The sequence below is a fragment of the Dromaius novaehollandiae genome, chromosome 5, assembly GCF_036370855.1.
Source record: "Dromaius novaehollandiae isolate bDroNov1 chromosome 5, bDroNov1.hap1, whole genome shotgun sequence".
NCBI classification, from domain to species: Eukaryota; Metazoa; Chordata; class Aves; order Casuariiformes; family Dromaiidae; genus Dromaius; species Dromaius novaehollandiae.
The window spans coordinates 57518231-57540849 of record NC_088102.1 but is presented as its reverse complement, the minus strand read 5'-3'; the positions used below and the strand labels follow the sequence as shown (position 1 = coordinate 57540849).

The window sequence follows — 22619 nt, the reverse complement described above, 5'->3', positions numbered from 1 at the left end:
CGCTGGCTTTCCTGGCCGCCTGGCGCCAGGCCCCGTGGGCAGCACAGCAGCGCCGGCACGCCCGGCGCGGTCCTCCACAGGTGGGTTTTTTTAGGGAAAGCAGGGACCGGACGCGTTGTGTCGTACGCACACAGCCTTTTACAGCGCCGCGATGGGAGGACGCACGGAGCGGCTGCGCGTGTGGATGAGCGCGGCGCTCATTTCTGTGACAGGTTAGCGGGCGGTGGCAGGGGGAGACGTTGCTGGCTCACTGGCTTGTTGCTGCGCCCTGCGGAAGGAGGGTGGCCGGGAAAATCCCTGGCTGGCTGCCCGCCCGCCGGGGACACGGTCGGGCACCTGGGCCCCAGAGCGGTGCTCGCCTGTGAGAGCCGCCGGGGCGTGCGGGGCGGCTGCGGGGGCTCGGGGCGACACTGCGCACGAGACCCGACACCGCTCAGCACCGAAGGGCCGCGAGGCCGAGGGGGTTACAGCCACGCGTGCGTGCGGGGCGACGCGCCGCCTGGTCGGGCACCAGTAACAGGAGCATAAGGAGTAAATCAGTATCTTCGGCATGCTCTGAACAGCACCTAACACCCATTTCCATCCGCCTCGTTCCTCCCAAGCCACATTACTGACACAGCCTGAGACGCGCTAGGGCGCACCGCACCGTGTAACGCGCGTCTTTCCGAGGGGCTCCTCCTCTCACCACGGAAATTAGTGGGAGTTTTGCTAGCGATTTCAATAAGAACAAGACATTTCTGTGCATTGGGTTAAAATGTATTTCATAATAACACCTTATACTTCATTTATAAGCCCCTCCTAAGGCATTTCACAAATTATAGTCACACAAGAATTGATGTGTGAGCGCCGTCTTAATAACACTGTATTTTGTATTTCAAATATTGTGTTCTAGATACAATATTTACATTTACAAGTGAAAAGGCTGCTAACCTACCATGTATTGTTCGGCGCAGACAGCTGACGAGCCATACCTGCCGATGGCAGAGCAGGCGTGCACGCGGGGACGTGCGTGCCGGGATTACCTTGCCCTGCTCAGATACCGCTTTTAATTGTTTTTAAAAGGTAAGCACAAGGCAGCGTGTGCCTCACTTAATGAGACAGGCAGAGCCGCTTTCTTCCCCAGACTGTAAAGCCTGGGGAATAGCAGAGAGGGGATTTCGCCGCTCCCTTTTAACTATGTCTTTATTTACAAAATGAGCAAAATGCCCCTATAGGTTGGATTAGTCTAGGCAGCTGAACATTGCATTTCTCTTTCAGGGCAAGGTTAGAGAGTTGCAAGGAACAGCCCAGGATGGTTACGACGTGCCCTCCCCAGGGCCTTCATACGCTGCTGCTTCTGTTTCCTTCACTTCCCGTGGCCACAGGTTTTGGTATTTTTTTGTTGATTGATTTGCTGATATTATTGACTAAAACACGTTATCTCACTTTCTCTGGGCATTATGTGCTGGCTTAGAGTTATTTTAAGGTTTAATCTTTTTTTTTTTTTTCCCTGTGTTTCCATGGTATAAGCATTAGTAGTAAAACTGACAATGTCTTTTTTTTTTTTCTCCCCCCTCCAGTTCATTTCCCTTTGCTCTTGTCCTCAGCTTCAGCAGGAGCTGAGCACAGATCCACGTGTAGCTTATTATCTCTCTTCTGCTCTGTGCCTCTTGCCAGTGCTACGGGCATAAGGAATCTCACGGCCCTCCTTTCACATGGGCATTTCTTAAAAACGAAAAGCGCTTTTTGTTTGCCTTAGAAACCCAGATAGGAAGGTTTATGTGCTCTTGGCAACCTGGAGTAGTTTCATAATAGCGGCTATTTGTCAGGACAGTGGTGAAATGGGAAGCATGTTGATCGGGAGCCAAAGGGAATGGCATAGCATCTTCTTGCTAAATAATGCTGCTTTGACAAGATACCTGCTTGCTTACAGAGCTCCTGCAGTCCTGTTTTCAGTCAAAACAGTGACTGGCACCTGCAAATGTACCCATGTGCAAATCCTTTCCCCAATTAAAAAAAGGCATATGATTTACTGAACGAAGAGTAGCGACTGTAATTGCTGTTAGGTCTCGTTCAGACGGCGAGCATTTGTGTTTCTCGTTGCTGAGAGAAGGCAGCCCTGATAGCGTGTCCTCGGCTGAAGTGTGCACGGCCCACTGGAGCCCCTGCCCTGGTGGTGCTGGGGGGAAAGGGCCTCCTCTTGGGGGAAAATAAAGCATGGAGCTCACTTACAAAGCTCACTTCAGATCACTGTCGGAGAATGGTGCTAGGTAAGTCTCACATATGCTACCTGTTTAGTAGTCCTTAAAGAAAATAGGGTATTGGAAAATAGCAGAGGAATGGAAGTACCCTTGTGTGGCAGTAAAGAGCCGAACAACGCCCTGCAACCTGCGCCCTGTCCTCGATCCGAGCGCAGCTCCTTCGCGTAGGTCACTGTCCTACGGCGCTTTTCAACAGCGAGCCCCTGAAAGAGGAAGGTGTTTTCATAGAGGTTGCAGAAATGAAACTGCAAAGAAATGCAGCCATTGATTGGTCTTCTTATATGTGCAGCTAACATGTATGACAAATTTGTCACGAGAAGGCCAGTTGCCAGAATCCTTGCCGTGTCTTTAAAAGCTGGCCTTTTACAGGAAAGTCCCCAAGAACCCTGCTTCCCCTCAAGTTTCATTATGAACTGCCAATGACTATATTTTAACTGACCACAGTAAGGCTTTCAGGGACCTTTCATATCAGTCCCTTCGTTCCTCTGGGTAATGCTGCACCACGACGGCTTGGTGAGATGATCATAATTTTGAAGGGGGCCAAGGTAAAGACGTACATCTGCGCCTCGTGCGATGGAGATGCATTGCGCACACAAGCGATTACAATATTGTTTTTGCTGGGATGGTCGAGTTTATGGTTTCTCAGGTGCGGGGACCTGACTTGTGATGCCAAATTGCAGCGGGGTGAGACGGTGAGCGGAGGTTTTCGTGGGAGCCCACAAGGACGCCAGCTACGCTTCCATGCCTGGCAGGAGCCGAAAGCTGCAGGAAATCCTCCAGCAGAGGCTGCAATTGCCTCCAGGCACTCGCCAAACCTCACGTACACTCAAGCAGCTAAAGTGTGTAGGGGTTGTGAATTGCAGTTTTTCCTCTTTTGGGACATACAAGCTTTTCCAGCTGTACCAGAGGAGCTTGTAGGTTCACAGATAACGTCTTTCACACCGGGCCTGTGCCAACGGTTTTTGAGAAGTTTATGAACAGGTATTCCATAGAAATTACATATAGGGCACCGGAAAGATTATGATTTATATGGAATCACATACAGCAGATAAACTTCTTTGGGTTGTTGCAATTCAAATGTTAGTTTATCACAAGTGAAGAAAATTTGTATTTTTTTCTTTGTAACTGTTGATGTTTTTAACTCTTCACATTTCTCTCTGCAAAGCTGGCTTCACACCTAGATGCTGCAGTCTGCAGTTTGGGGTTTCAAGTACTGCAAGGAAAGGCTTTTTTAAAACTCCCCTCTGTCAGATTGGATTAAATAAAAATTCAGTCATTTAAATTCTGTAATATTTTGCTTCTAAAGAAGCAAGTTGTACCCTTGGATTTCTCCATATTTAAGTCAATAGTGTTCTGAACCCTGCAATTCTTACTTAACCTAAGCTTCTGCTGTGTCTGATTTTCTGATTTATGATTCAGTTGCTCTGCATGAACCGTTGCTGATTTACACTTGTTTGGGTAGGGACAAATTGAAAACTTCATAGAGCTTTGTTTAGGCCAGGACTGCAAAGGTGATGCATTTAATACTCTGTTCCATCGCATACATTGTTTTAGAGTGCTTATGTGCTGTGCTGTCCAAGAGCCTCTGGCACGCACCAGCTAACTGTGACTATCAGCCTGCTTGTTCTTGCATCCTCTTTCCCAGGGTTTTGTTGTGGTGAAGTTTTATTTGCTTGCTTAAAGCTGATGTATTTATGGTGCGCGTTTGAAACTCCGTATTTATGATCCTTTGCTCATTGGGAAGAGCTGGGGTTTCGAGATGACTCCCGAGTGCAGTTGCCCGTGCAGAGGGACTTGGTACTCCACTGTGCTCCAAGAGTTTATTGTCAAGCTCCTTTTCATTCAAGTGGGTTTCCGAAATTGCTGAACTATCCTGGACTTGGGCTAGGAAGCACTATGGATGGAAATCACACTGTGCTTGAGAAGCCTTTCAAGTGCTTTCCTCTGCCTATCCCTCTCAATTTGAGCTTGACCGAGTTCAGCTTTATGCATTAGCTTAGCTTTTCCAAGTGCAAGGCCATTTGGTGGCAGGAATTTGGTTATACACGATGGGTAACAGATGTACAGCTGTTGCTGGCTGAGCAGCTCATCTGCGGGTTCCCTACAGCTGTGGAAGCCGTCCGGGGGGGAGCTGACCCCGGCACCTCTCACCGGTCAGCAGCCAAGTGGTGGAGCTGCAGTTTCCAGTCACGACTACTAATTGGAAGCAATGGGGCCCCGCACTCACATCGGCTCCGGCTAGAGCTACATCTGTCGCAGCGATTTAAAACTGGGCAGGAAGGCAGTTGTGATTTGCACTGGTTCAAGCTCCAGGCCAACAGTGGTGCAGCACAAGAGAGTCCTGGGCTACGAGTAATGGCTCTGAGATGCTTCGATAATATAAACAAATGCATATGAAGAACTGCAGAAAAGTCTCACTCAAGCAATACATTTAAAACAAATTTGCAGGTTTTTCTCCATGCAATCATTGCTTTCCCTCAACATTGGCACTGGAAAACAGCTCAATCTTGTATCGAAAACCAAAACAGACCTCACTTCTCTTCTCCCCCCCCGCCAAGGTAGATGAAAGTACATGAAAATTCACCTGTTTCGAGACTTACAGGAATATCTCTGATGTTTAAGTGCTGATAGCATTCTGAGGGCATGAATATTCAGGCTCAAACTCTGCCAGATTATTTAGAGTGAAGAATTTTCCTTTGATTCTCACTACATTTTGGATTTAACATCTACCTTCAATGCCAGAAGACATAAAAATACTCTTCATAGAGGAATATGCAGCTACAAATTCTCTAGATTTGGTAACATTTTTAGAAAGGGCTGCTGGACCTAATCGAATCAGCTTGTTCTTGGGCTAAATGATCACTAACTTCTCTGGAGGATTTTCTAGATTGAGTTCTATGGGACCAGAAAATACATCTGCAAAAAAAAAAAAAAAAAAAAAAAAAAAAAAAAAAAGTAAAATGCATAAAAGATGTCTATATTTTGATATAAATAAAAGGTCTGCAAATTAGTTCAATGTGCATAGTAACTTTCAAAATTGTTTAAAAGAGGAGCTTAACTAAGCAGCTAAGTTTTCAGCAGATGGTCCAGGACGCTTGATGCTCAGTGCTTCTGAGAATGTGTCTGTCTCTTCAGATGCTGGAATACAGCTCTTGTTATCCACAGTATTAGTGAACCATTCTTTTGAAAAATCTGACTAACTTTGATTTAAATTAGATTAGAAACTCAAAAAATGGTGGTAGGATTTGTTGGGATTTATTTGTTTGTTAGTTTCATCCTACTTGCTTTTTTTTTTCTTGCGATGAACAGGATTCACATTCATTCTTTTTCTACACAGGTACATTTATTACTGAATAAGCATCAACCAGCATGTACTCAGTATGATTAAAAAACCAGAGAAATATAAGTCCTGCACTCTGATAGTCCACATCTGAAAACATCAACCCCAAGAGAAGGCATGTGAGGACAGTATTTGCTTCCATTATTTTTTAAAGGGATAAAAGTCACTTCTTTCCTATTTTCATTGTGTAGCTATGGATGGTGTTTCTCCAACACAGGAAAAATAAGAACATTTTATTAAACTTCTAATATGTGATCGTGGATAAACACTGGCTTAAAGTGTGCATGTAATGTATGTAATATATGCACCTTTTTACAGGGATGTATTACAACCTTGTGGTTTCAGAAATACTTCATTAACAGACCACTTTCCAATATTGGCATGGTACAGGATTTTTGCAAGTTAGACTTTTGCACTTTTCCAAAAGCTGTGTTTGGAACAACACTGCTATTTCATATTAAATTCAAAGATGAAATCAGTGGCATACTACCATATGCATCAAATTTGAAGCAGTTCAACAGCCATTTTCAGATGCTTGCAGCTACTGTTACAGAAAATTGAATTCAGCTGCATCCTTGAAATTGCTTTTCAAATTTCTTTACAAACATAGAAAAAGACTTAATCTATCATAATATTCGTCTCATGTTCCAAATACTTCTCTTTTGAAAACCACAACACAACAGAAACTATATAAAGAATTCTTGTTTGACATATTAAAGGCACAATGTTTTAAATTTCATTACTGCTTTCTTGACGGTGTGTCACAATTCTGTAGAGATCAGGTTCTAGCTCTGAATTGGGAATGTCTTCCCTGGAATGACGCTATTGTTTCCTTACCCAGTTAGGCGGTTTCAGCTCGTAGCCTGCTGAAAAGCAGGAAGTTCTGCTCGCAAAACTGCAACGAACAAAAAGACCAAAGACCTCGCGCTGCAATCAATAACGCCTGCTCTGGAGGCAAAAGAGCCCTCTGAGCACAAGTCAGGGCTGCGCTCATTCGTGTGCAAATTTTCCACCCAAGTCAACCAGGGGGCTCCGAAGATGCAAAATGCAGCTGGTAACACATTACACCAGGCTGTGGAGAGAGGCTGCGCCCTTCCTCCCATCACCTGAGACGCTCCCTTGGAGCATTTGTCTTGAAATCGAGGGAAGAAGGAACCACAGGGGGTTTGTGCACAGGACTCTGACAGCCATGCAATGGTTATGGGGGAAATGCACAGAAAATCACCATCTAAACATTCCTCCTGCTGCCCACGTCAAAATGGGAGACGGCCGTCTTCTGGTGTCATAAATGAGCTCTTCATCTTACATGCTATCCAGTAGCGCACACACAGCATAATTTCACATATCAGTTTACTAGATAAGCCAAGTCACTGTCATATGCTGTTGTAACTGATATGAAATTTTGGAAGGAAAGAGGAGAGATTTTGCTACACGTTTTTGCCTTAGGTAAACAACACTGTACATCTGTATACTGCAACACTTATTTTACAAAGCATGGTTAGTGAATCAGAAAAAGATTAATCGAGATTTGCAGTAGGAGTTTGCTTTATTGTTCAAAATGTTTGTTAGCCTCAACACTAACCTACTAAAGTTTTTGAAATTGGTGTCTTTTAAATGCATAGGAATTACACACACATGTGCCATGCTCACACTACTCGCTAACAATTTTCAGCTAATATGTTAACTGGAAATTGACTGTGACTTTCATGATATTTTCCCTCCTGTATGTTAAGTCAATGACCTATTTAAATATGTTGGCAGCAATTCATATGCCCTTTGACTTCGTATTTCACAAAGAAATACTGTTTTGTCTTATTGATATTAAAAATCCAAACTGTATAAAACTTCACCTTTGTTAAAAATCACTTTATCCTACGTATTTAAATTATTTCGTGCTTTCAAAAGGCACTATTAAGTATCTAATGAGAACTTCCATTCAATGTTACACATAATACAAAAAGAAAAAAAATGTTTGAGACATCAATGATAATATTTTAAATATATTGGCATAGGAAAGTAGATGTCTTTTTGCTTTATTAAACTGACAGTTCAGGTCTGAAACTTTATTTTGAAAAGATTTAAAAAGGATTTGTGTCTTTAGAAATAAAAAATGTAACAGGCATATCTAAAAAATATAGAATAGAAAACCTGATTGTTACTACTAATGAAATAGCTGATGACAAAATAGTAGTCTTTTTGATTTTGATCACAAAAAATAAACTGGTAGTGACAGGATATGATGGATAGATTTGACATCCTGGCAAATCACTGTCATTGATTCAATTATTCTAATTCAGAATAAAAGCTGTATACAGTATGTGTTTATGCTACAGTGGAGTTTTTTAAGTGATTGACATTCATCATATTAGTTAGACAGTTTTAAAAGCTATGTCTTTGTTTTACACAGTGTTGTCAAGGAAAAAATAAAGTAGACCCTCGATTGCATAAAAAAGCAAACCACTTAACCAGCTCGTGGTTCCAAACCCATCAAAATAAGTTAACATTATTGCATCATATTAACAGGTTCTTCGAAGAGTCGGTTTCACTCCCGCCATGTAATATACTATTATAAAGACTGAATCGTGAAACCATAACGCAATCTCACACTCGGATGCCTCAGAAGCTCCATAGAGAAGAACAGATTACCTCTCAAAATGGAAGTCAGCCACAGAAGAAATCATATAAAACACTTTAATTCACAGGTCAGCATTGCCAAGCATCCAACCACGTTTAAAGAATAGTTAACAGTTTTTATTTGATGAGATATATGCACAGATACATATAAAAGAGCCATAAGCTTGCAAACAGCATATATGCTGGTACAGAACCCTGGATTAGTTTTATTTTCTGCCGTTTTAGACCAGCATGCTGTGATACCCTTCCCCAAGCTCCAATGCGCTCTTCTGGTTTTCCAGCATGAGTGTAGCTGTCGGTTTGAATTTCAGTCTCGAATTAGGTCTGTTGACATAATTTCATAGTGCTGATTTCAATTGTTTAGGATTACTGTTTTGAACTACATAAAGAAATCAATTCTTTTTTCTATGTTTAGTAAATTCCATTCAACTGCGATTTAATACATGAATTAACCCATAAGGCAAACTAATTACCTACAATACCTTCTGACTAAAACCCAACCTTTCTTAATTACTGGCATATTAGAATAAAAATATCTTAAACATCTTTAAATTATTATTAGATACTTTATAAAACAATGCAAATGATTTCTGAAATTTAATAACGATATTTCAAATACAAAAAAGAACGCTTTTAAAAACCGTCATTGTGCAGTTTGCTTTTGCAATAACATGTGACAATGAATTCCTTAGTTTCATTCATTTATTTCAATAAACAGTCTAACTTAACTTATTATTCATACAAAACATTAAATATAAGTATATAAAAATTCTGTTGGGAAAAACATCCCTTCAGTTGTAGTTTACAGAACACCTAGAAATGAAAAAATAAAAGTATTTTTCATATTTTAAGGAAAAGAACAAAATTCTGTACATTTCCAACAGAGCAGAACAATGGCAGGACCCAATGTATAACAGAAGCATTAACAAAAAGCAAAACCCAAACAAGCCAAAAATTAGTACAAAGAAATCAGAACAGAAAAATGAGGCGCCATATGATAATCTGTATTTTTAAGGACTGCTGGGTCAAATCATTAAGAAAAATATTTATATAAGTCATTAACACTCATAATTAGAGTGTCATATAAATCTGAGTGAAACTGCTAAGTAGAAATCACTAGAAGTCCAGGTGCTTCTTGCCGATGGCCATCGCACCACATCCTGAGCTCAGCAGTTTGGCGGATTCTGCCAGATCCTGTTTGCTTGAGCGGCTCACTGTGTCTGACAAGTCTGGAGGCAAATGCAGCCGCTGTGGCAGGAGGTTTTCAGGAGAGAGAGAGAGAGAGGGAGACCAAGAAGAAGAAAGAGAGAGAGAAACAGGGAGAGGGAAAAAAAAGAGAATAATTGCAGTAAAACGTATTTTCCATAGCATATTTCAAAAGGCTTTTCCCCCACCCGCTCAGTGTTTACTTGCACAGACAGAATACTTGCTATACAGTCTTTTAGGCTGACGTGGAAATAGTTGTGTATTTTTTCCCAGTGCACTTCAAAATACTGGATTCTGTACAGTGGAACAGGTTTTCCTCATGAAAATTTTCTGAACAAAATCCAAATTTACTCAAGGTATTTAATTGTATCTATGGGCACGTTTCCTTTAAAAGCGAGTGTTTTGCCTATATATCAACAGCTACATCAAAAGCTTTGATTTCTATGTCATTACAATATAAAGCTACTTTCTCTTCAGATGTTTACACCTACTTTATGGCTAAGTTTGGAAATAAACACCACCAGGGACAGAAGCTACAGCGGGATCACCCTGGTTGTAGCATTCTTCTTGAAGTCTTCCATCTTCATATTCTACTGACAGTTTTCAGTAAAAATGAGCAGTGACAGCAGCAGCATTTGTCTAACGCAATCGTATGTGCTAATTAAACCTTGCCGTGCCCTGCGAGTTGTAGAAACATTACATCCATTTTACAGATGAGGAAACTGAGACACAGGCTACACAGTTGTCCACAAGCACACAGTTCTTGCACAATAAACCTGATTTTTCAATCAGGATAAATAAAAAGATTTAAACTCTCCCTCTGAGGGTCCTTTGACATTAGAGATACGTAAAAGACATGACATTACGATTTAGCTGTGGTAAAGTAAGGTGGAAATTAAAGCAAAACTGAAGCTTTACTTCATTAATTACTGACTCAGTTTTGGATGTAGTGAGGTACCGAAAGCCAGTCAGAAGACACAGCTGAACAACATATACGCACAGTGCTATCATTTATGAAACCAGTATCATGAAACAAGTGGTATCGAAAGATTTAGTAGGCAAAGGCTCAACTGTGTGGCTCTTCTTTTAAAATGAACACACTTCTGAAGGCAGCAGGATAACAGCAATAGCTACAAAACTGTACTAGGAGGCTGCGTGGAACATCCTTATTCTCTACTTTTGCTATGTTTTTCTGTATGTCACAACATGTAACACATACAGCTCCCCGTTATTGAATACATTACAACTTTTTTTAGGTGCCTTTCTTCATATAGACAGGAATTCAATAAAAAAGCCTAACAAACAAATGTATATATTTACAGTGTGCTGACTGCTCAGTTCATTGCTGGCTTTGAGACTGTGCAGTTAGAGTAACGTGAGAGGTGTCCCGAACCGCCGCAACAGCCCACCACCGGCTGTACGCGGCACAAGGGAAGAACGCGTGTGCTGGGTTGTTTGCTGTCTGTGAGGGAAGAAAATGCACAGAAGTAACACACGGAGAGCAGGCAAGTTCAGTCGCCAGGCGAGATGCAACACCTTCTTGTGGAAACACAGCAAATGTTCTGTATTTATTTGTAGCACATTGCCTACTCAACATGAAGAGAAATCCAGCAATTTACGTAGTCAAAAAAAGGACCTGGTATACAGCATTAGTGACAGTATGTGGCTCTTGCACTTCACCCTGTTAAAACCAGTGTTCTGCTGTGGTGTCTTTCACCTGCAATCCTTCATATTACACTCCACCTAGGCAGGTCAAGTGTGGCTGTGGGTGTTGACCATGGTCCACGATGGTCCACTTTTACATCAGCAAAGCTTAAACTATGCTACGTGCCCATTATGTTTGCCTGCTGACAAAGAAATTTGACTGAAGAGTCAATATACAACTTAGATTTTACGAGAAGAGGCATAAACATGGAAAACACAGGTCTGAGGAGAAGCCAGTGATAATCAGATTCTTTCCAAAAAAATGTACAGTACTCTGCTAATGGGGCAGAGGGTACCTGGTAGGGGGGGAGCACAGAGATGAGCAAAATAATCCAGCCTTCTCCACCGCCTGGCAGTACATCTCCAGCCTCGCTGCGGAGTGCGGGAGAAGACTTCCTTTAGGGGAAATGTAGTACAGTTTCCTCAATTGTGCAATTATTGACCTTTTTGCCAAGTCTGCCAAATGGATTCAGAGCAAGGTGATGAAAAGCAAACAGAGCTGAGACTCAGAAAACTCCTCTTGCATAGGGGCTAACTAACACCATAAACTGGGGATGACTGTACAGCCTGCTACACTGGCCTGGATTTAAACTGTTGGTTAGAAGGGAAGAAAAAGACTTTGACATATATACAGCCTCGTAGTCAGGGCTGTGCTCGCTCTCTCTCTCTCCAGCTACTCTAAACAGAAAGTAAAGCTCGAGGAAAATTTATAAATTTGCAAAGCCTGAGATGGGAAAAGTCAAAATTAAAGATCCTCAGATTGGATGCTGGGACTGAATTAAGCTTTTACAAATGCATTTGCTATGATACAGTGTTTAGTTACACAGACACACACACACTCTTTTTACACCCTAATCTTATTCAGTGATGAGCATGCACAGTGCTCATTCAGCGATGGCTATTCAATATTTTGTTTTCTTGTCATGGCTCGCTTGCTCTGAACTTTTCTGACATATTAATTGTACAGTATTCAAACACTGGTCTGAAGACAGAATGGCTTTTCAATGGTACATGTCAGTATACAGCACCTGAACGCTTCACAGACACCAACTGTGTTATTTTCCTAATATTCTTGTGAGATAAGGCAGCAAATTTATCTCCATTTTATAGATATGGAATTAAAACTGACAAAAAACACAGTCAAAGGTATCTACTAATTTCAGAAACACAATTGGAGCCATTTCGAACTTGCTTTTCCAGCATATTCAGTATTCCGCAGCATTTTGCATGACCAAACACTCATGTCAGTCGCAGCTACAAGTGCTCAGTGTTTCTGCAAGAACCCCAAGTCGGGCAGTCAGAAAGTGCGAGACACAAAATAAGAGTATATTAATAAAAATTCTAGGTTGAAGTGAGCTGATCACAGGGAAGCTCAGTGACAGAGGCAGACACCATCACGCGTGCCAAGGTATCATTCAATTGTCTGAATTATGAGCCCCTCCTTCCTGCAAGCCCTCTCCTCTCTACTATCCCCATTTTCCAATATCGCAACAAATTACTAGTCTTCCAGGAAGCATGTTTCACTACATATGCCACATTTATCCTCAAATCAGACGTATTCTGAACAATAAACAAGATTAAGGTCCTAGGAAAACAGTTGCATATTATCCTGCCATTAAGATCTGAATCATAATCCACACACATGCTAGGTCTGAATAAAGCCTGAATAGGCATTTTAAAATGCAGTTTTGTGTGCTCAGCTTAAAAATATACATAGGATTGCAAATATAAAACCTACTAATATTTTTAACATTTTTTTTTTGATTTCCTAAGCTTTAAAACATAGACGAACTGGAAGTTCATCACGTGGCATTATCCAGACACCCAAGGTTAATCGACAGGCCTAAAACCCTTGGCGCCGATGCGAACGCTGCAGTCACTTGAACTGACGCAGTAACTGACAGCCCCAGTTGCCTGTGATCCCTTCCTAACACCGGCATTACAGAACGGTCGGACACCGTCACAGATATTTGCTGACCACAGAGCTGCAGTCCCAGCTCAGGACAACAAGCTTCCTGGCGGGCAGGCCTCTCGGCCTCGCTCCCTCTCCCGCGAGCCAAGCCTGGCACCCTTCTCCCCACTTCCGACCCCCAACTCCTTTCCCCCTGCTCAGCCCCGCTCCCCGCTCTCGTCCCTCGGAGAGTTCGGGTGACGACCCTCCGACCGCGGACGGTCCCTCCGTAGGCAGACAGGGCGCGAGCCTCCTCCTTTGGGCTGCTTTCATTCAGGCAGAGACGGGAGCAACGGGCGGCCGAGGGGGAGCAGGCTCCTCGTCTCAGGCTCCGGCGAGCTTGCAGGGCAGAACTGCCCGGCCGTCACCTGGGCAATGAACGCGCTGTCTGCAGAGCAGGTAAATCCCTGCAAAAAGGTCAAGCTGAGCAGGCAGCCCTGAGTGCGTCTGCACAACACAGGCCAAACTGACCCCAGTTGTCACAGGACAGCAAAAACACGTCTCCGGCATAAATGCTGCTCTTTTGATAGATATAAAATTACCTATTTTCCCCTCCTTTGTTCTTGTAAATAAATCAAGTTTTTCACTAAAATACCGCAGTGCATGGACAAACACAAACATTCCTGTAGCATACAGCAAGCTGGCAGTGCAACATTGGTTTTAGGCAAAATGGTCAGAGTTTAGCAACAGTAAATAGGTAAGTGAAAATAGGGTCCTATATTCACCCTGCTAGTGCTAATTTTTTAAAATGCATATCAAAAGAAATTTAAAATTTAGAAGTATGAAAGCTAGGAAATGCCAGAGTAAACTTTGTTTATGCCAAAGTAATTAATTGTGTATTTGCATTATTACGATGTATTTTAATCACATGCTCACACACTATTTTCACCCATACAGCCTGTCAGAAAGGTTTAAGCCTAGGATCTCCAGAATCGCAGCCTAGGCTTCACGCCCTCCATCAGGAAATAGGTGGCCCTCAAACAAGGCTATGGCTACTGCATACGCACAGCTCCTGGAGGGGCACGGGAGGTGCTCCGGTGCCGGCAGGGCGGAGGGCCGGTGCCTCGCGGTTGGCCGGTTTTGGGAAGGCCGTGACAGCTTCGGGGCCGTAAGAACAGCTACGAAGGACAGGGCCAAGCCCGCGGCTCCAGGGCGTTCATTATGGAGGGAAAACAGTTTGGACAAAACTTATTACGTGCTTTGTTTCTGCTCCTCCCTCCGCCTGAAGACAATTTCTAATTAGTTTATTTGTTCTCAATGGAAAAAAGAGGTGGAAGTGGAAGATAAGGACATGTAAGATGACAGGCCGGACGGGCCACGGAGCAAGCCTTTCGTCCCAGCCCGACACCGTGGCCCAAACGCGTCACAGGGGTTTTCTGCCTCGGAGGGTGGGACGCCAGGCTTCACGTCACGGCTAGTCTAGCAAGTCCCCGTGGGTTAGCCCCTTTGGCTGGGGTGCCATTTTGTTTTTAATATGGTTATACGAGCAAGTGCTTTTGCCACTGTAACTTATTTTATCAAGGGAATCTTTTTACAGATGTACCATAAAGAACAGCCTTTCCGATATCAGACTTTTCCCTTAAGTATGGGAAAATTTCCTAGCATGGTTTTCCTAAAAACGTTCCCTGATGTTGGTTACAACTCAGTTACAAAATGCATGCAAACAGTACCCAGGCTTCAACTGACTATAAATGGGGCTGAAAATAAATCAAAATTTATATAACTGAACCTAAGTGATTAATGACAAGTAAACAAAAAGCTAGCTACTGTAGGTAATTTTTAGGAACTGATACAACTACACATATACAATAAACATGTCCTTCTGAAGAACTTTTTTGCATTACTTTGTGGAAGGATCTAGTAAAATCTAATATTGCACTTACACAGTATAAACAACAATCAGTTCATAAAACTATTTTTCAAATTTGAAAAAAAGCTATGTCTGTGAAACATACAGATTTTTTTTTAATACTGGCAAAAATACTTAGAAATAGTCAAGGAGGGAGACATTCCAGGAAAAGAAACATTTTATAGAATTAATTGAGGGCTACTAAAAATCACATGTTCTGGGAAGGACTTTTAGCAATAAAAATTATATAAATGTTTGGCAACAATATCATAAGTAAATATAAATATATTGTCAATAAAATAAAAACTAAAAGTAATTCTTCTTCATATTACTCCAAAGCCATTATTATATTTCTGTAGCTATTACAAGTATATTATTGTAGCAAAGGAATAAATGAGTGTTGCCTCATGAATCTTTCTTAATTTGAAATATATTAAAGGTTAACCTTGTGATTCTGCTAACTGTTATATTAAGCTTTTAACAACTGAACCCAAACTTTCAAATTCAGACCTTTTTTTTGTCCTTACAATTTTATCTACTTGGATCTCTGCCCAACAAGATGGCTTGTTAGCGTGCTATGGCTGCAGCGCTGCCCTGGGGCAGGAGATGGGTTAATGACCTCTCCAGGGCCCTTCCAGGTCCATTTTCTGCGATTCTGTGCAGACTGAAGCCCCCAAAGCCCGAGGGATTTGGTTCCTGGGGAAAGGGGGGCTGGGGAAGAGGAATTTTAGGAATGCTGGGAAAATGAAAGATGCAGACTCCTACTTGGGGAGCTTTATACTCTGGTTATTTCTCTTTGAAGCAGCACTCTTGCCATTATATAAAGCCCAGAGAAGAGATAATAAAGACTAGTCAGAGGAACGGAGGCTAGCTGATCTCCTGTTACCTCTTGTTTCTTCTTGTGCTTTCCTTCATCCCTTGCGTTTCCCTTTCAAGCCTTTCTTTCTATCACCTCATTTATACTTATTACTTCTCACTTCTATCATCACAGTACTTCAGAAAAGACTTCAGCATTTTTGCAGGTGTCATGAAACAGGAGGGTTTTAAGGCGCAGTCTGTAGGAGGTCAGTAATGCAGCTTCCTAACTTCCTCTCAGAGTGAGGAACAGTTTCTTTCTTCGAAAAGCAAGTGACTGGTCAGCACTACCCCACTGGAAAGAGACTGCTTGTAATGAGCAAGCTAGCACAGACGGGCTGCAGGAAAGGGCACGGAGGCCTTCGGAAATCAAAACGAACGACCTTCGAAGGAAAGGGGGAGCCAACGGAGGGATGCCGACCGACGGCCACCTCGGCTCGGCCCCCAGCTGCAGCGTAAAGGCCACTCCTGTTTGCTGCTTTCTCAACAGGCCACCACCAAGCACAACAACTGAGCGGTCTTTCTGGCCAAAACCAAGGCGCATCCTTGGGGTTAGTATAAATGCACAAGATGCGCAGGCATGAATTCAAATTTCTTTCCGAGAGAAGAGGTTCTTAGGTATTTGACAGAGAGGTGACCGTCAGTTTTGGCCTCATCTTCAGCCGACTTCTCAAACTCAGAGGCACCAGAAATGTGTATTACAATGAAATGAATTATATTTTATATGATGTGCTGGCTACTGACTGGTGACATAATCACTTACGTTGACCTAGGTTTAGACCAGCTTACACACAAATCTCACAATATATGAAAAGACGTGAGATATTTACGAAAGCCACAAAAACTAAGAATACTTTGGAGTTACTGTGAGCTTCCTTCTGCACGGCAAAACGGTAAGCACTTTATCCCAGAAGAAATTCCAGGCTCTCACTGCAAAGACTAGAAAAGTCATGCCAACGCACCTGGGCTCTTGTCAGGCAAAAATTCTCCAAATTCGGTTCCACCTACCGTCTCAGAATCTATACACATTTAACTTAGCATGAGGACAGTTACCAAACTAGACTCCAATAACTGCATTTATGCCTTGAGAAAACTTATTTTTAACTGATTTACTAAGACTCTCTTACATTTGTGTTCACATCAGAATTTTCGCAGTATTTTAACTAATCGAGGGAACAAGCCGCCTGGTAACCATTTTTCTGTGTAATGGACACGAACTCTTTTTTTGTTTGTTTGTTTTCTGTTATATTCACAGACGCTACATTTCTATTTTTAAGCCACAGCAATGGACATATTTTATAAACTGATTATAAAGACAAAAGACTTTTTAAAATGTTTAAAAAAAATTTTAAAAAGTTTTTTAAGAAGTCTAAAAATTTTTACTTTTCATGTAACTCTGAATGACTTCTAACTATTCATGACTACGTCATCCCAAGTTAAAATCAGCTCATCCACCATATGCATTTCCTCTTCCTTTTTTAAGTTGAAGCATGATCTAGACTGTCAAAATTAAATTATTGTTAACATCAGGCATTGAGAGAAAGCTTCCACTAAGAACAGCTGATAAATATATTTCTAACTACAGATCCATGTCTGCTTGTTAAAGACATATCACTAATATGAAAATAGTTTTATATATACAGTTAACAGTACTTTAAAGAGTTAATCAAAATTATAAAACTCTAACTTACTTACCATCGCTTACCTCATTTCTGAATGTAAAACTTGGTTTGTTTGAACCCTGGCTGCAGCAAACTGAAAATTTTTCAGAGATCATTTGTATCAGTAAAACTCAATTCTCTATATATTTGTATAAAATGAATCCCCAAAGGATTTCGGATGGCTGAAGAAGATCCATTAACATGTGAGTAGACACTGGTGGTTTTTTGTATGTACGAGCGTTAGTCACTACTTTTCAGTAACCAGAAATAAAATAAGAGACAATTGTTTGAACAGAATTTTTCTTTCCAAAGAAAAGCTCCAAGACGTGTTAAAGACTTGATTCGCTTCATGTGGAGGGATAGAAGGGAAAGATAGAAATATCAGAAATATTTACATTGCCTGATGCTTGAGAAAGCCAAGTGTTTGTTTGGCAACACAGAGTACTGGAAATTACACTTACAAGTAACGGACTCACTATCCTGTAACTGTAGCCTCTGCTTAATGAAGGAGGTCCACATGTTACAAGGGGGGCTGGAATAATCAGTGATAGTTATAAGCTACTGAGGGACTACAGTTATTTGGCTGCTCATCTGATCCAAAATTTGGAGAAATACATGGTAATCTTATGTGTAAAACTGTACTAACTACTTACATAATACATACTTATCAAGCACATATTGAAAGACCACCTCTGTCCTGAAGAGTCTCCAGTCCGAATACATAAAGTGGATAAAAGAGGAGAGGCAAAAGATAAAATATACGTGCAGAATGAAAAATGTAATGACTGGTAAACATAGTGTTAACACCGAAGTTTTTTTTTTTTCCTTTTAACTGAATTACCTATACACAAAGGCAAGTGGGACAGAAGAGGCACAGGGGAAGAAATTAAGTGACCAAGAGCCAAAGAAAAGATGGAGTGAAGAGAAGGGAACGTCGGAGGGTGAGAGGAGATAGATTTTTTTAGACATCGTACAGTCGAGACGGGAATTCAGAGTCTGACAGCTGAAAGGAAATAATGTTCTACCTTCAGACCCTAAGTCGTGACTCTAACGGCATCATGTCCTGTAAGTCCAAGGCAAGCCGACTAACACTGCTCGTGTAGATCCATTCATTTTGCCGAATTGCTCATCCCTGAGCTTATGTGAGAGGACTGCGGGACCCTTAACGGTGACGTCAGCCTGCAGGACTCCAGGGCTCTCAAGATAGTCCTGATGGACACTAACATTAATGTCAGATTCTCTTCCCTGATGGATGCATTCAACCTAATTGCAGCTGTCTACAAGTCAGGCATTTAGTCTAAGCTATGTTATTTACCTAGGATGGGATGAATCACTCCTGCAAGTGCTTGCCTATCTCTGCTGCTTATATAGTCACCCGCGATGACTAGCTTGAGCCGAATTCTTAACATGTGCGGTAAAAGTTCAAGGAGAGGAATTCAGTTCTACAACCATATGAGACTTCTCATTGAGTCAGTGACTCCGCTAAATCTCATCTTTCTTTGAGTGACACTACAAGATGCCACAAAATACGGATTTTGTACTTAGCCACAGATGGCTCACTGGAAATGCTCCAGAGTTGCTGCCAATGACTGCTCTGCTCCACCTGAACTTGGGTCTCTATACTGAAAAAACTTGAGACGTGTCTCAAGCTTTCAAAAATAGACTGTGTGTGTACAAATGAAAGTGATGTGAGCGAGGAGGAGAGGGAAATACCATTCAAAGACGGATGTGTCTGTTCTAGGAGGCCCAACATATTGCCATGTTATTGCCAACCTCTAAAATTTAAGCTAAGTAGGAAAAGTGAGTGAACACTTGATTTTTCACCCAAAGCAAACCTGTTAAAGTCCACCGTAATCTGTTGAGGTTCTGTCTCAGTTTAAATATTTTGTTGTATTTCATACCACACCCTTTTATCCAAGGAGCACAAATAAACTGATAAAAAGTACTCTGCCTGTTGATCAAATGAACCAGATAGATTTCAACACTTTACAGAAAGGTTATGCTCCAAGACTGGTAACTCGCACTGGCAAGTTTCTGTAACAAAGTGGATTTCAGTGCCCAAGTTACCAACTGAGGAAAGCAAAGTTTGTAACAGAAATGCAGAGAGATTTCTGAACTGACCTATTGCTAAAATCAAACACGTGCTCTAGTTTCCATCTGATTTCAAGTATTTAGTCTCTATGGATGCTAAGAAATTTAGTTTTTTAGTGAAGTAAGACAAAAGGAGAAAACAGGAGCTGTTCTGAAATAGCCCAGCTGTGGATTGCTCCACTGCTGCCTCAGCAGACTTTTCTAGATTTTGTATATGCTGGCAGTGCTCATTTCTTCCTCCTTCTGTAAAAATACTTCAGTTTCAGAAGTTGTGTGCACAAACACAAGTGTGATATGCAACTACAGAGGTAAATGCACACTTCGCTTGTGAGTGCCTGCCAGCTCCTGGTGCTGGTGCAAGGCCAAAGCGTTTGCCTAGACGGTCGCCCCAGTGGATGCAGCTCATTGCTCTAGAAAGCGCTGAGACACAGTGAACTATATTATTTCACATTATGCTACACGACGTAAAACACACATACAACATGTCCATGAATGACTCTACTTCCAGAGACTGGTCTCATAGGTCTGGCAAGTTGCTGGTTATGAAGGAGAAATTTATAGCGGGGCAAAACGTAAATGTTAGCTGGGGGGCTCTTGTTGTTTTATATTGGGAGTAGCCATGTGCTCAGTAGTCTATTTACTTTTTTAGGTCAGCCAGAATTAGAAAATTTCCATTGCTAGGCAGCCCAGCACATCTGTGAAGCATTTCTGGGCACTCAGAACTGAAGTCTGTGCTGCCCAAAGGGAAGATTCATTGCACTTGGTTATTTAGCCGTCCATTTCCCTCCCCCCCAAGAGTCCGAGGTCTCCAGTAACAGGAAATCATCTTAACTTTGCGCAGAAACATATTACATGACCAGAACACAACAATTAGCACATTTGTAAAGCTTCAGGGAGAGGAACAATTTAATAGGTTTTTGAAGCAGACTAATTTTCTGGAGCTTTTTATCTTATTTTATTTTGCTTTTCATGCATGGACAAGTTCTTCTTTGCTACAGGTATTTTGTAATCCTGCCTGGCAGGATTATTATGTGTAGAGAAACACAAATTATTTAATCACTTTAAAACAGTGCTAGAGAGAGGAAAAGTGCTGTGTAAGTACAAACTCTCATTACTGATCTGTGTTTTAAAAGCAAGTATTATTTACATAGATAAATGCATTGCTGCTTTACGAATTTCTGCACATTTATAAACCACGGCTGCTAAACAGACAACCACTTTGTTTATGTTTGCAGCCCGTCACAAGCTGGAAGCTTCAGATACGCAACGCTAAATTCAACTGTCAGCCGTTCGTATTAAAGCAAAAACCGGGCCAGAAATGAAAAAAAAAAATCTGTTATCGTTCCCTTCTTACCCTAAAGACTGGTACTGAGATAGGAAAGATGTTCAAGCCCTGTAACTCCCAGGCGGGGATGCAGAAATTATATAACTCATATTTTAATATCTCTTATTTCCAACACTAATCTGCCCGCAGCTTACGAGGCCTACAGCCTAAATCTCCTGTGAACGAAGCCTTTCGCAGCATTACCACCAAATATTCGGAGACTTTAAAAGTCATGGAAGTGTAATTTAATATCCATGAAGTTGGATCAACCTGTTTAGGTATGAAAACATATTGTGATGTATTTTTACTCAGTGTGCCATACTGTTTACACAAACCATATAAAAATCACACTGGCGACCAAGTGGTCATGTTGCCTACCCTTTGGCAAACAAATGCATTAAAGGAAGTTTAAGCATAAAATGAGAAGCTGGTTAAAGGTTAAAAGACAGGTCACACTAATTCTTTTTTAAATTCCTCTGTATATAAGACAGTAGGACTCAGTGTCAACTCAAACAAATGTGTTAAATATGAATGACAGAAATTGGTATCACAGTAAATGTAAAGCTTTTAAGAGCATTTGGGACTAAAATAAATACTACTGTTTTGCTGGAAGTTTGGGGAGGGCTGGACATTTGGGCAGGTTCCTGCATCGAAAATGTGTTTTGTACAGAAACTGTGTGTCAAATTATAGTTATTTGCTTTCAGATGTTTCTGGCAGTTATTTAGTTTTGTACTTTTCATGTGTCAGTATTTTTTCATTTTACTTCTTTATTCCCTAATACAAGTAAGTCTCTTTAGAGCAATAAGATCTTTAAAATCCCTTTAGTGTTTGGAAATGTCAACAATTCAGTAGACTATACTTGATGAATAGGCCAGATAGAAAAACCTGCCTCAAGTTTTTATCCCCGGAGAAGGAAGGTGCTTTGAAGAGCACTTGATTTGAGATGCAGAAGCCTGCTGCTATTCAGCCCGACACTCTCGAGTGCTGTTAAGTTCTGAACCATAGCACGAAAACAGGTTGCGGGGAGGGAGGAAACACCAGGAAGGAATATGTTTTGTTCTTCCCGTATAATTATTTCTTCTAAATACCGTTTGAGCATTTCTTCCTAGAAATAAATAAGAAACAACTAAGAGACCAGGCAACCTTCTCAGACACCCTTATTTAAATATTTTGAACGTAGCTAGAACTTGCCAGGGGGAACAGTCACAGCACTGGAGAAAGATGAGGCTCTAAAGAAAAAAATATATCTAAACGGTTCTTTCCATTTGAATAGACGGCACTGACATATTAAAGCTTCATAATTTTGACAAGAGACATAGAAAACAAAGAGGTTTTCACTGTAAAATATGCGGTGGAAGAATATGAAATGGTTTGGTTTGCTATAATTACAAAAAATATTTTTTCATCGTTTGCTACCCCTTCCACAGCCTACAACCAATTTCAATACCAGATTACAATGAGTTCATTCAACATCATAAAGCAATCAATTTAAAGTATCTTCACACCAGTAATAATACCAGATGAAAAGACAGTAAGCCAAACTGTAAGTTAATCCTTTTATATGAATATCTGTTCTTAAATTAGTTTATTGTGCATACGCACATGCTCTGTCACAGTACTTTAACTTGATAACTGACTTCCTTGCATAAGAACTTAGGTTAATAATCTAACCGCAGTTGGCCACATTATTTGGACAAATGTCTTATCAGTATCTTCTGCCCTACTTTCTGAATCTCTGAGCTGCATAGAGACATGAAGGAAAA

At 41.3% G+C, this 22619-nt stretch overlaps 1 protein-coding gene across 1 annotated transcript in view; it reads right to left on the bottom strand.

Moving 5' to 3' along the window:
- Positions 1–8257: 8257 nt before the first annotated feature.
- ELP4 (elongator acetyltransferase complex subunit 4) overlaps positions 8258–22619 on the bottom strand; it is a 159232-nt gene continuing 144870 nt past the window's right edge. The window contains exon 10 of the mRNA XM_026121680.2: positions 8258–9462. Coding sequence (XP_025977465.1) covers positions 9331–9462 — 132 coding nt within the window. The 3' untranslated portion in view covers positions 8258–9330. The remainder of the gene's footprint in view (positions 9463–22619) is intronic.